At 65.4% G+C, this 17,683-nt stretch overlaps 2 protein-coding genes across 5 annotated transcripts; both read right to left on the bottom strand.

Annotated features, from left to right (window-relative positions):
• Positions 1-1,882: 1,882 nt before the first annotated feature.
• ATG101 (autophagy related 101) lies at positions 1,883-4,968 on the bottom strand. 3 transcript variants are annotated; one of them, XM_063179314.1, is made up of 3 exons: positions 4,787-4,968; positions 3,480-3,768; positions 1,883-2,698 (listed from the first exon to the last, which is right to left on the bottom strand). In XM_063179314.1, exons 1-3 carry the CDS (start codon positions 4,831-4,833, stop codon positions 2,294-2,296), a joined length of 741 nt encoding a protein of 246 aa, XP_063035384.1. In that variant the 5' UTR covers positions 4,834-4,968; the 3' UTR covers positions 1,883-2,293. The 3 variants fall into 3 exon arrangements, with proteins under 3 accessions (XP_063035384.1, XP_063035385.1, XP_063035383.1); XM_063179315.1 differs by lacking the exon at positions 4,787-4,968 and adding an exon at positions 4,651-4,667; XM_063179313.1 differs by lacking the exon at positions 4,787-4,968 and having other exon boundaries at positions 3,480-4,626.
• Positions 4,969-7,556: 2,588 nt separating this feature from the next.
• Positions 7,557-15,637, bottom strand: NR4A1 (nuclear receptor subfamily 4 group A member 1). 2 transcript variants are annotated; one of them, XM_063179269.1, is made up of 7 exons: positions 15,570-15,637; positions 12,228-13,024; positions 11,925-12,054; positions 11,692-11,843; positions 10,221-10,423; positions 9,099-9,277; positions 7,557-9,005 (listed from the first exon to the last, which is right to left on the bottom strand). In XM_063179269.1, the coding sequence occupies exons 2-7, from the start codon at positions 13,020-13,022 to the stop codon at positions 8,749-8,751; spliced, it is 1,716 nt and encodes a 571-aa protein (XP_063035339.1). In that variant the 5' UTR covers positions 13,023-13,024; positions 15,570-15,637; the 3' UTR covers positions 7,557-8,748. The 2 variants fall into 2 exon arrangements, with proteins under 2 accessions (XP_063035339.1, XP_063035338.1); XM_063179268.1 differs by having other exon boundaries at positions 7,557-9,277.
• Between the last annotated feature and the right edge of the window lie 2,046 nt (positions 15,638-17,683).

Here is a 17,683-nt window from a genome sequence, read left to right as displayed (position 1 = left end):
CAAACCCTCAGCAGTGGCACAGAGTCCTGGCCTCCCTCGCTGAGCCCCACCAGGCCAGGGATTAGCCCTGAAACGGGGAATAAAAGTTTTCTCTAATCCTCTTGGGGGGATTACCAGCACTGCCACACCCAGGGTGGGATCTGGCCCGGCCTCAGCCCCCCCAGCGCCGCCGCTGACCTGGGACCTTTTAATCCACCCACACAAACCCCCTGCTCCAGCCTGGGGATCCTCGGAGATGCTGTGGGCAAAGATGCTGCTGTCTGGCCGTGTCCATCTGTCCATCCATCCATCCATCTGTCCGTCCGTCCGCCAGGCTTAGGCGGGTCCCACCTGCTCTCAGTGACATCCAGGCACCCGAGTCCCCTGTGCTCAGGGCAGGATCCCAGTGCACATCCCGCTCCATTCCCAAGGGTCACTGGAGATGCTGCAGCCAAGGACACTGATGTCTGGCCATGTCCATCCGTGCTGGTCCGTGTCCGTCCGTCTGTCCATCCATCCATCCATCCATCCATCCATCCATCCATCCATCCATCCATCCATCCATCCATCCATCCATCCATCCATCCGCTGCTCAGGGCAGGATCCCAGTGCACATCCTGTTCCCAAGGGTCACTGGAGGTGCTGCAGCCAAGGATGCTTCTGTCCAGCCATGCCATCCATGTTGATCTGTGTCCATCTGTCCGTCTGTCCATCCACTGGGCTCACTGCCCATTCCCTACATCCACCCACACAAGCCCCCAGCGCCGTCCCACACCTTCAGAGGTGCTACAGGCATCCACACCCAGCCGTCCATCTGTCCATCTGCCTCTCAGGCCAGGATCCCAGTGCACATCCTGCTCCATTCCCAAGGGTCACTGGAGATGCTGCAGCCAAGGACACTCCTGCCCGGCCACGTCCATCCGTGCTGGTCCGTGTCCATCTGTCCATCTGCACCTAGCCGTCCGTCTGTCCATCTGTCCATCCGTGAGGCTCCGGCTGGGTCCCTACGTGCCCTCGGTGGCAGGGTCAGGCTCGGACAGGCGCCGCTCGCCCTGCGCCGTGGGCGCTGCCAGGCTCTCGGCCTGCAGGAGCAGGTTGCAGCCGAGGAAGAGGATGGCGAAGGTGACGGCGAGGCAGAGCACCAGCACCACGGCGATCTGGGCGGCCTCGCTCAGCCCCGTGTCCTCACGGGTGGCGTTCATGTCCCCCTCCTCCTCCTCCTCCTCCTTGTCTTCCTCCCGGGAGCGGAGTGTGGCGGTGACAGACGCGAGGGTTTAAGTGATGTCAGGAACTCTCTGATCCTCCCTCCACGGCCCCCCTCACGCTCACTGGCCCTGGGTGCCCCCCCCTGGCAAGGGGCAGCAGCTTTGCCCCGCCCTGGAGCCCCCCTGGAGGGGTGCAGAGTCCTGCAGGGAAGGGGGAGTCACCCCAGCCCCCTCCTGAGGTGCCCTGGGGGGCAGTTGGGGGCTCCCCATTCTGGCTGTCCCCACTGCAGGCACTCGGCCCCACAGCACTGGGGTGCAATGGGGACCCCATGGCTCAGGGGACCACCAGCTCAGCCCCATGGTGTGAGTGTGCCATGGGGACCCCCAGCTCAGCCCCATGGTGTGAGTGTGCCATGGGGACCCCCAGTTCAGCTGCATAGCACTCAATCCCCCATGGGGACCCCCAGATCAGCCCCACTACACTGGGGTCCCCCAGCTCAGCTCCATCACACTGGGGACCCCCAGCTCAGCCCCATGGTGTGAGTGTGCCATGGGGACCCCCAGCTCAGCCCCACAGCAATGGGGACCCCCCAGCTCAGCCCCTTGGTTTTGGATGTGATTTGGGACCACCAGCTCAGCCTCAGCATCCATTCCCCCCTCCCATGGCCCCCACAGCCAGGACATGACCAGGCTCTGTGTGAAAGCAGAAACTCTTTTATTTTTGGGGCAGCTCTGGCCCCCCAGGGACAGGAGTGACACTGGGGACAGGTGGTGATAAGGGACACGGCCAGCACTGGCTGTGTGGCACCAAGTGTGCTGCAGAGGGGTGGGGTGGGGTGTCACCCTGACCCCCAGCACCCTCTGCCAGGCCCCAGCACCACTCAGGGCTGGTGCCACCCTTGCCCTGAGGACTCACCCCGGTCATCAGCCAGGCCGGAGCCACTGAGCCAGTTCTCCAGGATGGACAAAACCAAGGAGCAACAACCCCCAAATTACAGGCTAGGCCAAGCCAAGCTCCTCCCAGAAGCCTTCTGGAGGTGAAGGAGGGGATCCAAGCAGAGTCACTGCCCCAAAAGTGCCACGGTGACCCTACCTGGGTGACACCAGCCCTACAGCGCCAGCGTGTCCTTGATGAGCCGGCGCATGGTGGTGGTGACCGAGGTGCCCAGGGAGTCCGTGATCTGGTAGGAGATCTTGTACAGGTAGGGCTGCACGTCCTTCAGGCTGGTGTCAAAGACATTGTCCACCTCGGACTGGGTGGGCATCTTGGGCAGGTACTCGTGGCGGTTCATCACCTCCACGATGTTGATGATCTTCTCGCAGAGCTTCTCCCCCACCTTCTCGCGGCAGATCTGCCGCTCCTGCTCGTTGGCCAGGTTCACCACGTTCACCTTGATGGTCCACAGCTCCCAGGGAATGCACTCATCCGAGAAGGGCCACCGGGATTTCTTCTTCTGGTAGAACTCCAGGGAGATCTGCCCCATGCCGTCGGAGCCGGAGCTGCGCAGCGCGTCCTGCGGGGCAGCCCGGGGGTCACGGGGGAGCAGGGACTGACCAACCCTCCCCAGGCACATCCCACTGGGGTTTATGGAATCACAGAGCTGGAACAGACCCCCCAAGGATCATCCAGACCCACCCCAGTGCCTGAGAGCAGTGTGCAAACACTCCCCGAGCTCTGGCAGCCTTGGGGCCATGACCACATCGTGGGGAGCTGTTCCAGCCCCCACCACCCTGTGGGGGAAGGAGCTTTTCCCCAATATCCATCCCACCCCTTCCCTGCCACAGCTCTATCCATTCTCTCAGTGCTGTCACTGTCCCACGGAGCAGAGACCAGAGCTGCCCTGGGGATGAAGCTGAGGAGTCTCCTCTCAGTCTCCTTCAGCCCTCAGCTGTTATCTTTTATATCAAGAGTTCTGTTATCATTACAGTGCAAGGATTCCATACCCTCAGAGTTTTGTGCCTCCTCGATGTTTTCTGTAAGCAGTTCCTCTACACACTGACTCTTCCTGGTCCTTGCAGTAATCATCTGAGTCCAGATCCCACCAATCCACTCTTTTACACCACTTGTTCTTATTGGCTACAGGTGTAGCTCCTAATCTTTTACTAATTAGTCCAGCTACAACTCATTGGGGGATAAGATTACATTCTACATCACCTTAATTTACCCATATGTGTCCCCCTACACTGCTCCTTTTAATCCACCCACAGGAGCCCCCTGCTCCATCCTGGGGCACCCTTGCAGATGTGTGGCTTCCCTTTAACCCCTTCCATGCTCCCCATTCTCCCTCCTCTCACCTTAAACTCCCCCACAGCCTTGCGGAGAGCGCGGTCGAGCTCCTCGGAGGAGACGCGCACGTAGGCGAAGTCGATGAAGTCGCAGTCCACGTCCTGGGTGCCCACGGTGCCAATGGAGTAGGTGCCCTCCTTCTTGTAGTGGAACTTGCCGGTGCTGCGGTGCAGCAGGACGGTGTGGAGCACGGCCAGCATGGCCTCCTCCACCTGCCTGCCCTCCACCGACACCTCCAGCACCTCGGCGCGGCAGTTCATGGCGGGGCCGGCGCTGGAGGGGCCACAGCAGCGGCTGCTGAGGGGACACGAGGGTGGCACAGGGGGGGTTGGGGGCTGCCAGGCTTGGGTGACAGCCCCTCTGCCTCCCCACTGTGTGCTGGTGTCCTGGTAGCCCACAGGGACCCAGCCGGGTGTCCTGACTTGAATCCCCCACATGCCAAAAAAATCCAGGCACCATTGGTATAGACCCCACAGAGACCCAGGTGCTCTGATTTGAATCCCCCAAATGCCACAAGGATCCAGGCATCCTTGGTACAGATCCCCCATAGCCCCAGATGTCCTGATTTGAGTCCCCCACATGCCAAAAAAATCCAGGCACTCTTGGTATAGACCCCCACCATAGCCCCAGATGTCCTGATTTGGGTGCCCCACATGCCACAAGGATCCAGGCACCCTCAGTACAGGCCCCCCACAGCCCCACAGAGATGGGGTTGGTTGAAATCTCTCACATCCCACAGACATGGGCCCTCGCAGAAGTTCAGGGGGGTCCAGGACTGGGTGTGCCAAAGAGATCCAGGTGTCCCAGGATGGGACCCAAATGTCCTGGTCGGGTCCCCTCAGGGATCCAATACCCCAGAAGGGACCCGAATGTCCTGCTCAGGTCCCCTCAGAAACCCAAATGTCCTTCTCAGGTCCCCTCATGGATCCAATACCCCTGAAGGACCCAAATATCCTGATCGGGTCCTCTCAGGGATCTAATACTCTGAGGGACCCAAATGTCCTGGTCAGGTCCCCTCAGGGACCCAAATGTCCTGCTCAGGTCCCCTCGTGGATCCTATACCCCTGAGGGACCCGGGTGTCCCCGTACGGGCCCACCCCCACCTCACAGGAGCCCGGGGGATCCCGGCTGGGTCCCCCAAAACACCACACAGGCCCAGACGTCGCGGCCCGAGCCCACCTCAGTCTCCCACGGAGCGCCTCAGGCTCCCTCCAGGCTCGAGGTCCCGGTCCCCCCTCGGTCCCTGCGCCCCCTCAGCCCCGGCCCGGCCGCGGTCCCCCCTCGGTCCCCGGGCCCGGCCCCGGTCCCCACTCACCGCCCGGGCCCGACCATCTGACGGCACAGAGGAGGGAGGTGGATCATCCCATCTACGCGGGGGGGGTGCAGAACACACCACCGGCACCGTAGCCACCCTCCCGGCCATGACCACGGTATTTCATCACTCTGAACTTGACTCCGTTAACATTTTTCCCTTTCGGTGCCGTTCCCGCCAGCGGGGTGTCACCGGAGGTGGATTGGCCGTTCCGAGTCCGCGGATTCCCCTCTTTGCTGCTTGGTTCGTTCCAAAAGGGACATAGAGCTGGAAGGCCGCAGCCCAGAGCGTCTCACCTGCTCCATGGCGCCCCCAGCTCTGGAGGCTCCTCGGGGGTACTGCAGCGGGGCCGGGGTCCCCCGCTGACCCCTGCGGGGACAAGGCGACAACGGGGGGGACACGCGTGGGGACACCGGACACAGGGGCACGGGGGACACCTGGATATGAAGGGACACAAGGATATGGGACAGCAGGGGAAATAAAGAAAGGGGGGGACACAGGGACAGACGGACGCAAGGGACAGCGTGACGTGGGGGATACTGGATAAAGGGACATGAAGACTAGAGGGACAAAGGGACAGTGGGATGGTTGGATATGGGGATAGGATGGACACGGGGACACGTGGATATGGGGTGCAGTGTGAGCAGGGATGTGGGTGACACCTGTGGGGACATGGGACAGAAGGGCACGGGGGACACGTGGGTATGAAGGGACACAAGGACATGGGACAGCAGGAGAAATAAAGAAAACGGGGGACACAGATGGACACAAGGGACAGAGTGACACAGAATATGGGGACACGGGGGGATAGTGGATGAAGGCACATGAAGACTAGAAGGACAAAGGGACAGCGGGATGGCTGGGTATGGGGATAGGGATGGATATGGGGACACGTGGATATGGGGCGCAGTGGGAGCAGGGACTCAGGGACTTGGAGGACACAGGAACAGGGGACGGATGGACATGGGGACACAGGGAAAGGGGACATTTGGGGCACTGCTCTGCCATCCTGCCATGGGGACACACGGCTCGGTGTCGGTCGCAGCAGGAATGTGACCGTGTCACCGTGCGGGCACACACCGACACGGCCGCGTCTGTGCCGAGCAGCCCCGGGCCCGCCCGCCGGTTCCACGGAGCTGCTTTCACTCGGCCCTGCCGGTACCGTCCCCGTCCCTCCCGCAGCAGCCCGTGCCGAGGGAACGGGGACAGCGATGGGGACAAGGTGGCAGAGGGCAGCTCTGAGCTGTGGGGAGGGGACAGAGCAACCGCGCCGGTGCCAACCCTGTGCCCACCGTGCCCCGGTTCCCGTTCGCGGCCCCGCCGTGCGTCAGCGCTGTCCCCAGGCGGGGGCGGCGGCGGGGGGGACAGAGGGACCCTTGTTTTTTGTCGCTGCGGGCGCCCCCGGCCCCGAGCCTCAATGTGGCCCTTGTTCAGAGTGTCCCCGTTCAGTTTGCTCCGGGGCCAGGCTGTCCCCAGCAGCAGGAAGGCGACAAGCCGGGAGACAAATCAGCCACGCGTGTCACCCTCCTGCTTTGGTGTCCCCGGCTCTGTCCCCAACTCCTGGGCTGGGGACCCCAAACGCTGCCACCACCCCCCCGCCAGGGCTGGCCCTGCCAGCGGCCACGTCCCCAGGAACACGAGCGGGGATCACGGTCACGCTTCCCGGTTATTTTGGGGAGGATAAATCAGGCGGGCGACAGGTGCGGGGCGGCGGCAGCCGGGGGTGAGTGACGGTTCAAGGGCAGCGCCGTGGGCAACGTGAGGCTCCGGAGCCGCGGCTGTCCCCGGCTGTCCCCGCTCCGGAGCCCGGACTGTCCCCGGCTGTCCCCGCTCCGGAGCCGCGGCCGTCCCTAACTCTGGCATCCTGGCTCCGGAGCCCCGGCTGCCCCCGGTTTGACGTCCCGGCTGTCCCCGCTCTGGAGTCCCGCCTGTCCCCAGCTCTGGTATCCCGGCTCTGGAGCCCTGACACTCCCTAGATCCACTGTCCCGGCTGTCCCCGGCTCTGGAGCCCCGGCTGCCCCCGGTTTGGCATCCCAGCTGTCCCCAGATCCACCGGTCCGGCTGTCCCCGGTTTGGCATCTCAGCTGTCCCCAGATCCACCGGTCCGGCTGTCCCCGGCTCTGGAGCCCCGGCTGTCCCCGATTTTGGCATCCGGGTTGTCCCCGGTTTGACATCCCGGCTGTCCCCAGATCCACCAGCCTGGCTGTCCCCAGCTCTGGCATCCTGGCTCCGGAGCCCCGGCTGTCCCTGGTTTGGCATCCCGGTTGTCCCCGGCTGTCCCGGCTCTGGAGCCCCGGCTGTCCCCAGCTTTGGTATCCCGGCTCTGGAGCCCTGACAGTCCCTAGATCCACTGTCCCGGCTGTCCCCGGTTTGGCATCCCAGCTGTCCCCAGATCCACCGGGCCGGCTGTCGCCGCTTTGGCATCCCGGCTGTCGCCGTCTCAAGTGCCCCAGCTGTCCCCAGATGCCCCGGCCTGGCTGTCCCCAGCTCTGGCACCCTGACTCCAGCTGTCCCCGGCTCCATCACCCCGGCTGTCCCAGCTCCAGTTCTCTGTTTTTTCCCCGGCTCCAGCGTCTTGTTTTCATCCAGCCCAAGTGTCCCAGCTGCCCCCAGCTCTGACATCTACACTGTCCCCAGCCCGGCTGACACCAGCTCCTGTCCCCAGCTCTAACTGTCCCCAGTCTGCCTGTCCCAGCTCCCGTGTCCTCCTGTTTCCCAATCCCCGAATTTTAACTAAAAGGGAACACAAGGGACAAAGGTCCCGCCCAGTGGCTCTCACTGTACGGACAAGTTTATATACAGAAAATGGCCAAAAAGAGGGAAAATCAGAAAAATATATATAAAGGGGGGGTTGAGGGGGCCGGAGCCACTCCTCGCTCATGCCCCCCGCTCTGTACAGGACCCGGCCGGCGCTATTTACATCAGGGGCGTTTTTACAGGGGAGGAGGGCACCGCGCCGGCGATGCCCCCGGGGAAGACGGCACCGGGGCTGCTGGGAGGCAGCGCCCTGAGCCGTGAAGGCACGTGGGGCACCCCAAAAAGTGCCCCCAAGAAGACTCAGGCATCTGAGGGGGGGACCCAGATATCCTGGGAGTGACCCAAGGGATCCCTGGAGTGATGCAGGGGTGGTCCCAGGGATCCCAGGAGCGACCTAGGGGTGCCCAGGGGGTGCCAGACATCCTGTGGATGACCCAGGAGGGGGTTCCAGGGGTTCTGGGGGTGATCCAGGGGATCCCAGACATTCCTGGAGTGAAGCAGGGGTGGTCCCAGGCATCCCAGGAGCGACCTAGGGGTGCCCAGGGGGTGCCAGGCATCCTGTGGATGACCCAGGAGGGGGCTCCAGGCATCCTAGGAGTGATCCAGGGATGCCCAGGTGGTTTTTGGGCATTCTGAGGGTCACCCAGGGGGCGTCCCAAACATCCCAGGGCTGATCTAGGGGTACCCAGGGGATGTTCCAGATATCCTGGGAGTGATCCCGGGCATCCCTGGAGTGATGCAGGGGTGGTCCCAGGCATCCCAGGAGCGATTTGGGGTGCCCAGGGGGTGCCAGACATCCTGTGGATGACCCAGGAGGGGGTTCCAGGGGTTCTGGGGGTGATCCAGGGGTATGCATGGAATCTTGGGAATGGCCTGGGGGGGGGTCCCAGGTGTCCCAGAGGTCGTTCAGGAGTCCACAGGGGCGTCCTGGGCATCCCAGAACTGATCCAGGAGTGACCAGGGCAGGTTCCAGGCGTCCCGGGAGTGATCCAGGGATACCCCAGGTGGTTTTTGGGCATTCTGGGGGTCACCCAGGGAGGGTCCCAGACATCCCAGGGCTGATCTAGGGGTACCCAGGGGATGTTCCAGGCATCCCAGGGATGCCCAGAGGGTTCCCAGGCATCCTTGGACTGAACCAGGGTTACCCAGGGCGGGTCCCAGATGTCCCCAGGCAGGTCAGGGGCTCATGGCAGCCCCTTGCCGGGGACTCAGAAAGGCAGAGTGTCCATGAAGATCTTGTCCACGATGGGTGGCGGCGGCACCAGATCCTCCAGCTTGAGGTAGAAGATGCGCTGGAGGCCCTGGGTGCAGAGGCTGCGCAGCTCGGGCAGCTTGCCCAGCAGCTTGGAGAGGCAGCTGGAGCGGCCGGGCTCGGGCCCTGCTGCCGCCACGTGGTCCTTGAGGCAGCCCACGATGCGGTTCTGCAGCTCCTCCACCCGCTTGGGCTCCTTCAGGCCGTGCCGGTCTGCGGGGACAGACAGCGTGTGGGAGGGACGGCGGGGACAGACGCCAGGTGGCGATGGGGACAGCGACAAGCCTGGAGCTGGGAGGATCTCACCTGTGATGATGACGAGGGCGGCGAGGCAGGAGAAGGAGGGGACATCGACGCTCATGCGGTGCAGGCTCTGGGAGAACTCGAGGATGGCGTCGATCCACTCGCCGAAGCCGCGCACGCACTGCTGCCGGTGCAGCACCACGCCGTTGCAGAAGATGAGTTTGCCTTCCTCTGGCTTGGAGCTGCCAGGAGAAATCCAGGTGTCACCCCTGGGACACAGCTTGGGCTCCCCCAGCAGAAATCCAGGTGTCACCTCCCCCCAGCTGGGGCTTGCCCAGGAGAAATCCAGGTGTCACCCCCAGGCACAGCTCGGGCTCCCCCAGCAGAAATCCAGGTGCCAACCCAGCAGAAATCCAGGTGTCACCCTGGGGACAGCTTGGGCTCCCCCAGTAGAAATCCAGGTGTCACCCTGGGGACAGCTTGGGATGCCCCAGGAGAAATCCAGGGTGTCACCCCCAGGCACAGCTCGAGGTCCCCCAGCAGAAATCCTGGTGTCACCCCTGGGCACAGCTCAGACACCCCAAGCAGAAATCCAGGTGTCACCCCTGGGCACAGCTCAGGGGCTCACCCAGCAGAAATCCAGGTGTCACCTCCCCCAGCTTGGGCTCCCCCAGGAGAAACCCAGGTGTCACCCTCAGCAGAAACCCAGGTGTCACCCCCGGATACAGCTCAGGCACCCCAAGCAGAAATCCAGGTGTCACCCCCAGCAGAAATCCAGGTGTCACCCCCCGGGCACAGCTCAGGCACCTCCAGCAGAAATTGAGGTGCCACCCCTGGGCACAGCTCAGGCACCCCCAGCAGAAATCCTGGTGCCACCCCCGGGCACAGCTCAGGCACCCCCAGCAGAAATCCTGGTGTCACCTTCCCCAGCTTGGGCTCCCCCAGGAGAAACCCAGGTGTCACCCCCAGCAGAAATCCAGGTGTCACCCCCAGTAGAAACCCAGGTGTCACCCTCAGCAGAAGCCCAGGTGTCACCCTCAGCAGAAACCCAGGTGTCACCCTCAGCAGAAACCCAGGTGTCACCCTCAGCAGAAGACCAGGTGTCACCCCTCAGCAGAAACCCAGGTGTCACCCCCAGGAGAAACCCAGGTGTCACCCCCTGCTCTGGGCTGCCCCGGGGCTCACCGGTACGCCAGGCGAAGGATGAAGAGCTCCAGGAAGGCTGACTCCAGCAGGAGGTCCTGGTCCTCCTTGGGCAGCTCGCTGAAGCCCTGGATCTTCTCGGCCCACTTGCGGATGACGTCCATGGAGCCGGTGAGGAGGTCGTAGAACTGCTGCACGTCCACCGAGTCCTCCTTCTCAAACGGGCACGGGGCTGACTCCTGGAACTGCCGTGGGCACGGGTCAGGAGTGGGGTGGGCACGGGGGAAGAAGTGGGGTGGGGATGGGTCAGGATCTGGGATGGGGATGGGTGAAGATTGGGATGGGCACGGGTAAAGAACTGGGATGGGAATGAGTCAGGACTAAGATGGGTCAGGAGTGGGGTGGGGATGGATCAGGAGTGGGGTGGGCACAGGTCAGGATTGGGATGGGTCAGGATTGGGATGGGGATGATCCAGGACTGGGATGGGATGGGTCAGGACTGGGATGGGGATGGGTCAGGATTCGGATGGGATGGGATGGGATGGGATGGGATGGGATGGGATGGGATGGGATGGGATGGGATGGGATGGGATGGGATGGGTCAAGATTGGGATGGGGATGATCCAGGACTGGGATGGGGATGGGTCAGGACTGGGATGGGGATGGGAGAAGAACTGGGATGGGATGGGTCAGGATAGGGATGGGGATGGGTCAGGATTGGGATGGGATGGGATGGGATGGGATGGGATGGGATGGGATGGGATGGGATGGGATGGGATGGGATGGGATGGGATGGGATGGGATGGGATGGGATGGGATGGGATGGGATGGGTCAAGATTGGGATGGGGATGATCCAGGACTGGGATGGGGATGGGTCAGGACTGGGATGGGGATGGGAGAAGAACTGGGATGGGATGGGTCAGGATAGGGATGGGGATGGGTCAGGATTGGGATGGGATGGGATGGGATGGGATGGGATGGGATGGGATGGGATGGGATGGGATGGGATGGGATGGGATGGGTCAAGATTGGGATGGGGATGATCCAGGACTGGATGGGGATGGGTGAAGAACTGGGATGGGGATGATCCAGGACTGGGATGGGGATGGGTGAAGAACTGGGATGGGCCAGGATTGGGATGAGTCAGGATTGGGATGGGGATGGGTCAAGATTGAGATGGGGATGGGTCAGGAACTGGAATGGGTCAGGACCTAGGACAGGGGTGGATTGGGAATTGGGGTGGGAATGGGATCAGGAGCTGGGATGAAGATGGGTGAGGAACTGGGTGGGAATGGGATCAAGATTTGGGATGGCGACAGGTCGGGAACTGTTGGGTTAGCAACAGGGATGAGTTTGGATCAGGAACAGGATGAGGACAGCACCAGGAACTGGGATGGGGATGGGTGAGGAACTGGGACGAGGATGGGTCAGGATTGGGATGGGGATGGGTCAGGATCCAACCGCAGCCCCAGCCACGGCCCTGGGCAGGGCGTGGGGTGGCACCAGCCCTACCTTGGAGTAGTCGAGCTTGGTGGCACTGGGGATGGAGTCGATGTGAGCCCGCACCAGCGAGGTGATGAGGCTGACGGGGGACGCATCCGGCGGCTGCTTGGGCTTGGAGGGCAGCCGGCCCCGCCTCCCCTTCAGGCTGTCGGTCCGGACCACTGTGTTGGGATTGCAGTGAGTGCCTGTCCTAAGAGCAGCCACAGAGGCTGCAGAGAGGGGACCGGGGAGGGTTCTGGTACCTTCTTTGACCATGCCCACGGCCAGGCACTTCTGGAAGCGGCAGAACTGGCAGCGGTTCCTGCGCCGCTTGTCCACAGGGCAGTCCTTGTTGGCCAGGCAGATGTACTTGGCGTTCTTCTGCACTGTGCGCTGCGCGTGGGGAAGGAGCGGCCGAGCTCAGCCCGGGGGCGCTCAGCTCTCAACAAAAACCCTTCTGTCCTCCCGTGCCTCCCTCTCCGGCCCAGCATCCGGCTCCGCGTCCCTGCCCGGGCCACCCCTCGGCATCCTCCCGCCGCCGCAGAGCACTGTGGGAGTATCCTCACCTTGAAGAATCCCTTGCAGCCCTCGCAGGTGCGCACGCCGTAGTGCTGGCACGACGCGTTGTCCCCGCAGACGGCGCAGCGCCCCTCGCCCGCCCCGGGGCTGCGCACCTTGCTGGGCCCCTCCAGCAGCGGCGAGCTGGGAGCCAAGGGCAGCCCCCCGAACCCCCTGGGACCCCCCTGGCTCGGGGGAAACGCGTCCGTGTCCAGCAGCCGCGGGTCCACACGGGGCGAGGGGCCCAGCTGCCCCTTGAGGGTCGCCGGGGAGCCAGCAGGGCTGGGCGCCGGGGGGCTGAAGGCGAAAAAGGGAGGCTGAGACCCCCCACTCTTGGCTGGCTCAGCCCAGGGCTGCCCGGCCTCGTAGTTCGGCAGCGGCGAGTACGGCCCGAAGGAGCCCTCCCATGCCGCGGCCGGCGGGGGCTGGAAGCCGGGCGTGGCGGGCGAGGGGATGGAGCAGGGGCTCCCGTAGCAGTCCGAGCCGCTGGAGGACAGGGTCTCGTCCGGCTGCCCCCCAAAAGCGCTGGGGTAGCAGCCGTACACCTGGAAATCCTCCAGCTTGAAGGCGGTGGCGGCGCTGGGCTGGCCGCTGGCGGGCAGCTGGTAGAGGAAGGCGTCGAACTCGCCGGCGTAGCCGTCCATGAAGGTGCTGAAGCTGGGCAGGGCTGGAGCGGCGGCCGCCAGATCGGCTCCGGCCACTTCCATGGGGAATCGGCCGCCCTCGGGGCTGAGCAGCTCGGCCGGGCAGCGCTCGCAGGGGCCGGCGCCCGTGGTGCTGCACTGGGCCTGGATGCAGGGCATCTCTGCGGGGAGAGAGGGGTGTCAGAAATCCAGGCGTCACCTCAGCGGAAATCCAGGTGTCACCTCCCACCAGCTGGGGCTCCCCCAGCAGAAATCCAAGTGTCACCCCAGCAGAAATCCAGGTGTCACGCCCAGCAGAAATCCAGGTGTCACCCTGGGCACAGCTGGGCCTCCCCAGCAGAAACCCAGGTGTCACCCCAGCAGAAATCCAGCTGTCACCTCCCACCAGCTGGGTCTCCCCCAGCAGAAATCCAAGTGTCACCCTGGGCACAGTTTGGGATCCCCAGCAGAAATCCAGGTGTCACCCTGGGCACAGTTTGGGATCCCTAGCAGAAATCCAGGTGTCACCCTGGGCACAGTTCGGGATCCCCAGCAGAAACCCAGGTGTCACCCCAGCAGAAATCCAGGCGTCACCCCAGGACAAATCCAGGTGTCACCCTGGGACAGCTCAGGCTCCCCAGCAGAAATCCAGGGGACCCAGTACAGCCCCTCTGGCATCCAGACAGAGGATGGGGACAGGGTGGGAACAGTGAGAACCTCCCCAGGGCTCTTCTCGTGCTGGAGCTGCACCTCCATGGCCACTGGCAGTGCGGTGGCGGCCACCAGTGTCCCCAGGAAAGGTCACGGCACAGCCAATGGGTGCAAAGGACATTGCCCAAAACGCTGGCTTAGCAAAAGGCCCCGAAAGGAAAGGAGGGAGGAATGTGGCCAGCAGATTCCCAAGCCCTCGGGCTGGCCAAGCCAAGCTGGAGTTAGGGCCGAGCTGGATTTTGAGGACTCCACTTCCCCCATCATCCCTTTTAGGGCTTTTTGGGAACATCAGCGCAGGTGAGGGGGAGAGGAGCCCACCCTGTGTCCCTGGAGCTCCCCAGGGCTGTGTGCACGGACCTGGTGGGACATAAGACGAGCAGAGCCCTGTGTCCAGCTGAAAGCCAAGCCAGAAGTGACCCCCGTGGCAAGACGATAATGTAATTCATCTCGCAGACCTTTAAAGGTCGCGCTGCGCTGGCCCCCGGCCACGTCCTGGCACGGCCCCCGCTGCCAGAGCCCCCGGATTCCCCCAGCCAAATCTGGGCAGCTCTCTGGGGCACCAGGAAAGCCGACACCCCGCCAGGAGCCGCGGTTAAAAATACCCAGCGTGGCTCCAGCGCTGGCACCCGCGGGATGGCACCGGCCCCCAGCCCCCTGCGGGCGGTGCCCGTGGGGTTTGTGTGTGTCCAGCCGGGGGCAGAGGGAGCAGCGACCCCACAGCTGCCTCCTGTCCCCGAATGAAGCCCAGGGCACCTCAGGCCGAGCTGGGTGCACCCCTCAGGGCACACTGTCTGTGCCAGCGGGAGTTTCCTTGCCTGCATGAAAAGCTCGGCAGATGCAACTCCTCGACCCTTCCCGCGCTCCCAGTTCGGACGTTTCTCCTCCCTCCCACTCGCTGACAGAATTTGGGGTCCCCTCTGCGCTGTCCCCCCGAGGAGCGGGCACAGATTCCCGCAGCAGCCTCTGCTCTGCTCTGCCCACGGCCGGGCTCTGTTTGCAGATTCCTGCTTTGGCAGGGAGGGAGGGCAGCTGCCCGTCCGTGCCCAGCCCCGACGCTGCCGCCTGCACGGGCGGGTGGCAGCCGCTGGCACCGGGCCCCGAGCCGCGGGCGGGCGAGAGCAGCCGGTGGCACCGGGGGTGGCTCCCGCTGCCCACGTCCCTGCCGGCACCTGCTGTGCCCGGTAATGCCGCAGCAGCGGTGGGCACGGGGGGTTTGCCCGCACGGGGCTGGCTGCCCGCACATCCCGGTGCTCTCCGCTGCCAGCTCCCGGTGCTGCCCGCGCGTTCCCGCCTGCCCTCTCCGGTTCCGTGCCCGCTCTGCTCGGGGATCCCGGGGCTGATGCCCGCTGTGGGGCGGCTCTGCCCGCTGCCAACCCCCGGGATGGGGATTCCCTGTGTCCCGGTTTGAGGTGCCGGGATGGGGGAACCAAGGAGCCGCTCCCGGTGCTGCGCAGCTCCTCACAGAGGAGAGGGGGGTGTCGGGCTCGTCCCGGGACCCCCGGGGCCGGGGGTCGCTCTGTCAATTCCCGCCGGCCGCGCGACCCCCGGTGCTACCGGCACTCCTGACCCAGCTCCTCCCGGCGTCACCGGGACGCCCCATCCCGTGCACCTCCCGTGCACGCTCGGTTCCTCCCGGCGCCACCGGCTACCCACAAGGGGCAACCCCGCACAGCGCGCACCGCCCGGTGCCTTCCACCGGCACCCCCGACTCTCGCCGGTGACACCGGGAGTTCCTTCCACAGCGCCCTTCGGACGCGCCAGCCCCGGCTCCACCGGGACGCGCCAGCTACCGGGACACCCTCCCACATCCATGCACCTTGCGGGACGCCCACCGCCCTGAGCCCCCGGTGCCACCGGGATGCCCCACCCGGGATCCCCTCGGTGCCACCTGACGCGCCCGACGTGAATCAAACGGCTCCCGCTCCCCCGGTGCCACCGGGACACCACCGGGGCACCGTGCCCCTCCCACTGCCCGCACGACCCCCGGTGCCCCCCGCATCCCGGTGCCGCCCGTACCCGGGTGCCGGCGCGGCGGCGCTCCGGTTCGTGCTCCTGCCACGGCCGCTCCGCGGGCTCCGCCGGGCTCCGGCCCCGCCACTACTTTCTCTTAAGCGCTCGGTGACGCGCGGGGCGGCGCGGGGCCGGTGACGCACGGGGGGGGCGGCCCCGGCGGGGGCGCGGCCGTGACGCACGCGGGGTTCCATTGACGCACCCGCGGCCCCGGCTAAAAATACCCCCGCGGCCCCGGCTAAAAATAGCTCGGGCGCCCCTCGCTTCCCCTCTGATCCCCCCCGGGGGCCGCCGGAGCGGGGAGGGAGGCCCCGGTGGCCGGGGTATCCCCGGTGTCCCATCGGTGTCTCCTCGCTGCCGGTGCACCGTGCCCCGGTGCCTCCGTGGCCGGCGCTCTCTTGCTGCCGGTGTTTCCGGTGTCCCCTCGTTGCGCCCACCCCCGATGCCCCCTCGGTGCTGGCATCACTTCAGTCCCCACCTCCGGTAACCTCTCGGGGTCGGTAGCCCGGTGCCCCCATTCTCGGTGCCGGTATCTCCGGTACCGCTATCCCCGCTGTCCCCTCAGTGTTGGCATCCTCGGAGCCCCCTCGGTGCCGGTGTCTTCATTGCCCCATTCCCGGTGTGTCCCCGGTGCCTCTGGTACCGCTATGCCCAGTGCCCATCTCTCTCTCGGTGTCAGAATCAGCGCCCCCGGTGTGCCCCCGGTACCGCTATGCCCAGTATCTCTCTCTCGGTGTCGGTATCCCCGGTGTCACCATTCCCGGTGCCGGTATCTCCGGTACCATTATCCCCGGAGCCCTCTCGGTGCCGGTATCTCCGTTGCCCCATTCCCGGTGTGCCCCCGGTACCTCCCGTACCCCCGGTACCGCTATGCCCGGTGCCCATCTGGGTCTCTCCGGTGCTCAGCGGCACCGGTACCCCCGGGCTCCTCCCGCCCGGTGCCAGTGCGGGGGGGATGACGCGGGGTCCCGCCCCCGCCCGGTCCCCGCGGGGAGCCCCTGGCCGGCCCGATGGAAACAGCGGCGGCTGCTGGCGGGCGGCGGCGCCGGGAACAGCGCCCGGGAGCTGGAAAATGAGCTCAGCCCGGCCCGGGCCCGCGGGAGGCCGAACGGTGAACGGAAGAGACCCAGAACTTCGTAGTGCCCTTTGGTGCCATCCCGGTGCCCCCTCAATGCCCTCCGGTAGCATCCCGGAACCCCCTCAGTACCCGCCGGTACCATCCCGGTACCCCCTCAATACCCGGTACCATCCCGGTACCATCCCAGCACCTCCCGTGATACCCCCCGGTACCGCCCCGTTACTCCCTTGGTATCTCCCGGTACACGTCGGTACCGGCTCGGTACCGTCCCTTCCCACTCCCGGGGACAAACCGGGGGGTCTTGGGGACCCGGCCCGCTGTGCCCGGTTCGGCAGAGCCCCCGGGGCTGACAGCACCGTTAGCGCTCCCCCGTTAGCGACCCTACAGCGGCACGGTCCCACCGGGGGGCTGGAGCCGGTGCCCAGTGCCCCGGGAGCCGCAGCCGGTACCGGGACCCTGCCTGGCCTCACGAAACCCCGTGAGCAGCAGCGGGGACAGCCCGGCAGAGGGGTCCGGAGGGCGCACGGGGCTACCGGAGGAGGCGGCCCGGGGGTACCGGAGGAGGCGTCCCAGCACCGGGCGCTCTCCCCCGTTCCCTCGCTCCGGCCCCGCTTCTCGCTATCGCCCGCCCCCGACGGGGTTCCGTGACGTCACACCTGCCCGCTGACGTCACGCCGGTCACTGACGTCTTGGGGATCCCGCGGCAGCACCGGCGACGCCCCCGGAGGGATCCCCCGGGCCCGGCGGGACCCGGTGAGGCCACCGCCGGTGCCAGCCCGGGGATGCGGCCCCGAACGCTCGGGACGGATCACACAGGAGGGTCCCGGAGCTGCCGGGGGTCCCAACGCCACCGGGGGCGCGGATCGGGGGGATTGCAGCCCCCCGCATCCCTCGCTCGGTTACCGGACGGTGACACCGGCAGCCCCCGCATGCCGGGATTAGCTGTACCCCGGGAGAGGCCGCGGCGGCGTCGGGGGAGGAAACCCGAGCCCAACCAGCCCCGCAAGGCCGCGGGGGCGCAGGGGGGACCCGGGGATCCACC

This window comes from Melospiza melodia, chromosome 31 (assembly GCF_035770615.1).
Source record: "Melospiza melodia melodia isolate bMelMel2 chromosome 31, bMelMel2.pri, whole genome shotgun sequence".
Lineage (NCBI taxonomy): Eukaryota > Metazoa > Chordata > Aves > Passeriformes > Passerellidae > Melospiza > Melospiza melodia.
Note: the sequence above shows the minus strand (reverse complement) of the source record. Positions and strands in the feature narration are given on the sequence as shown.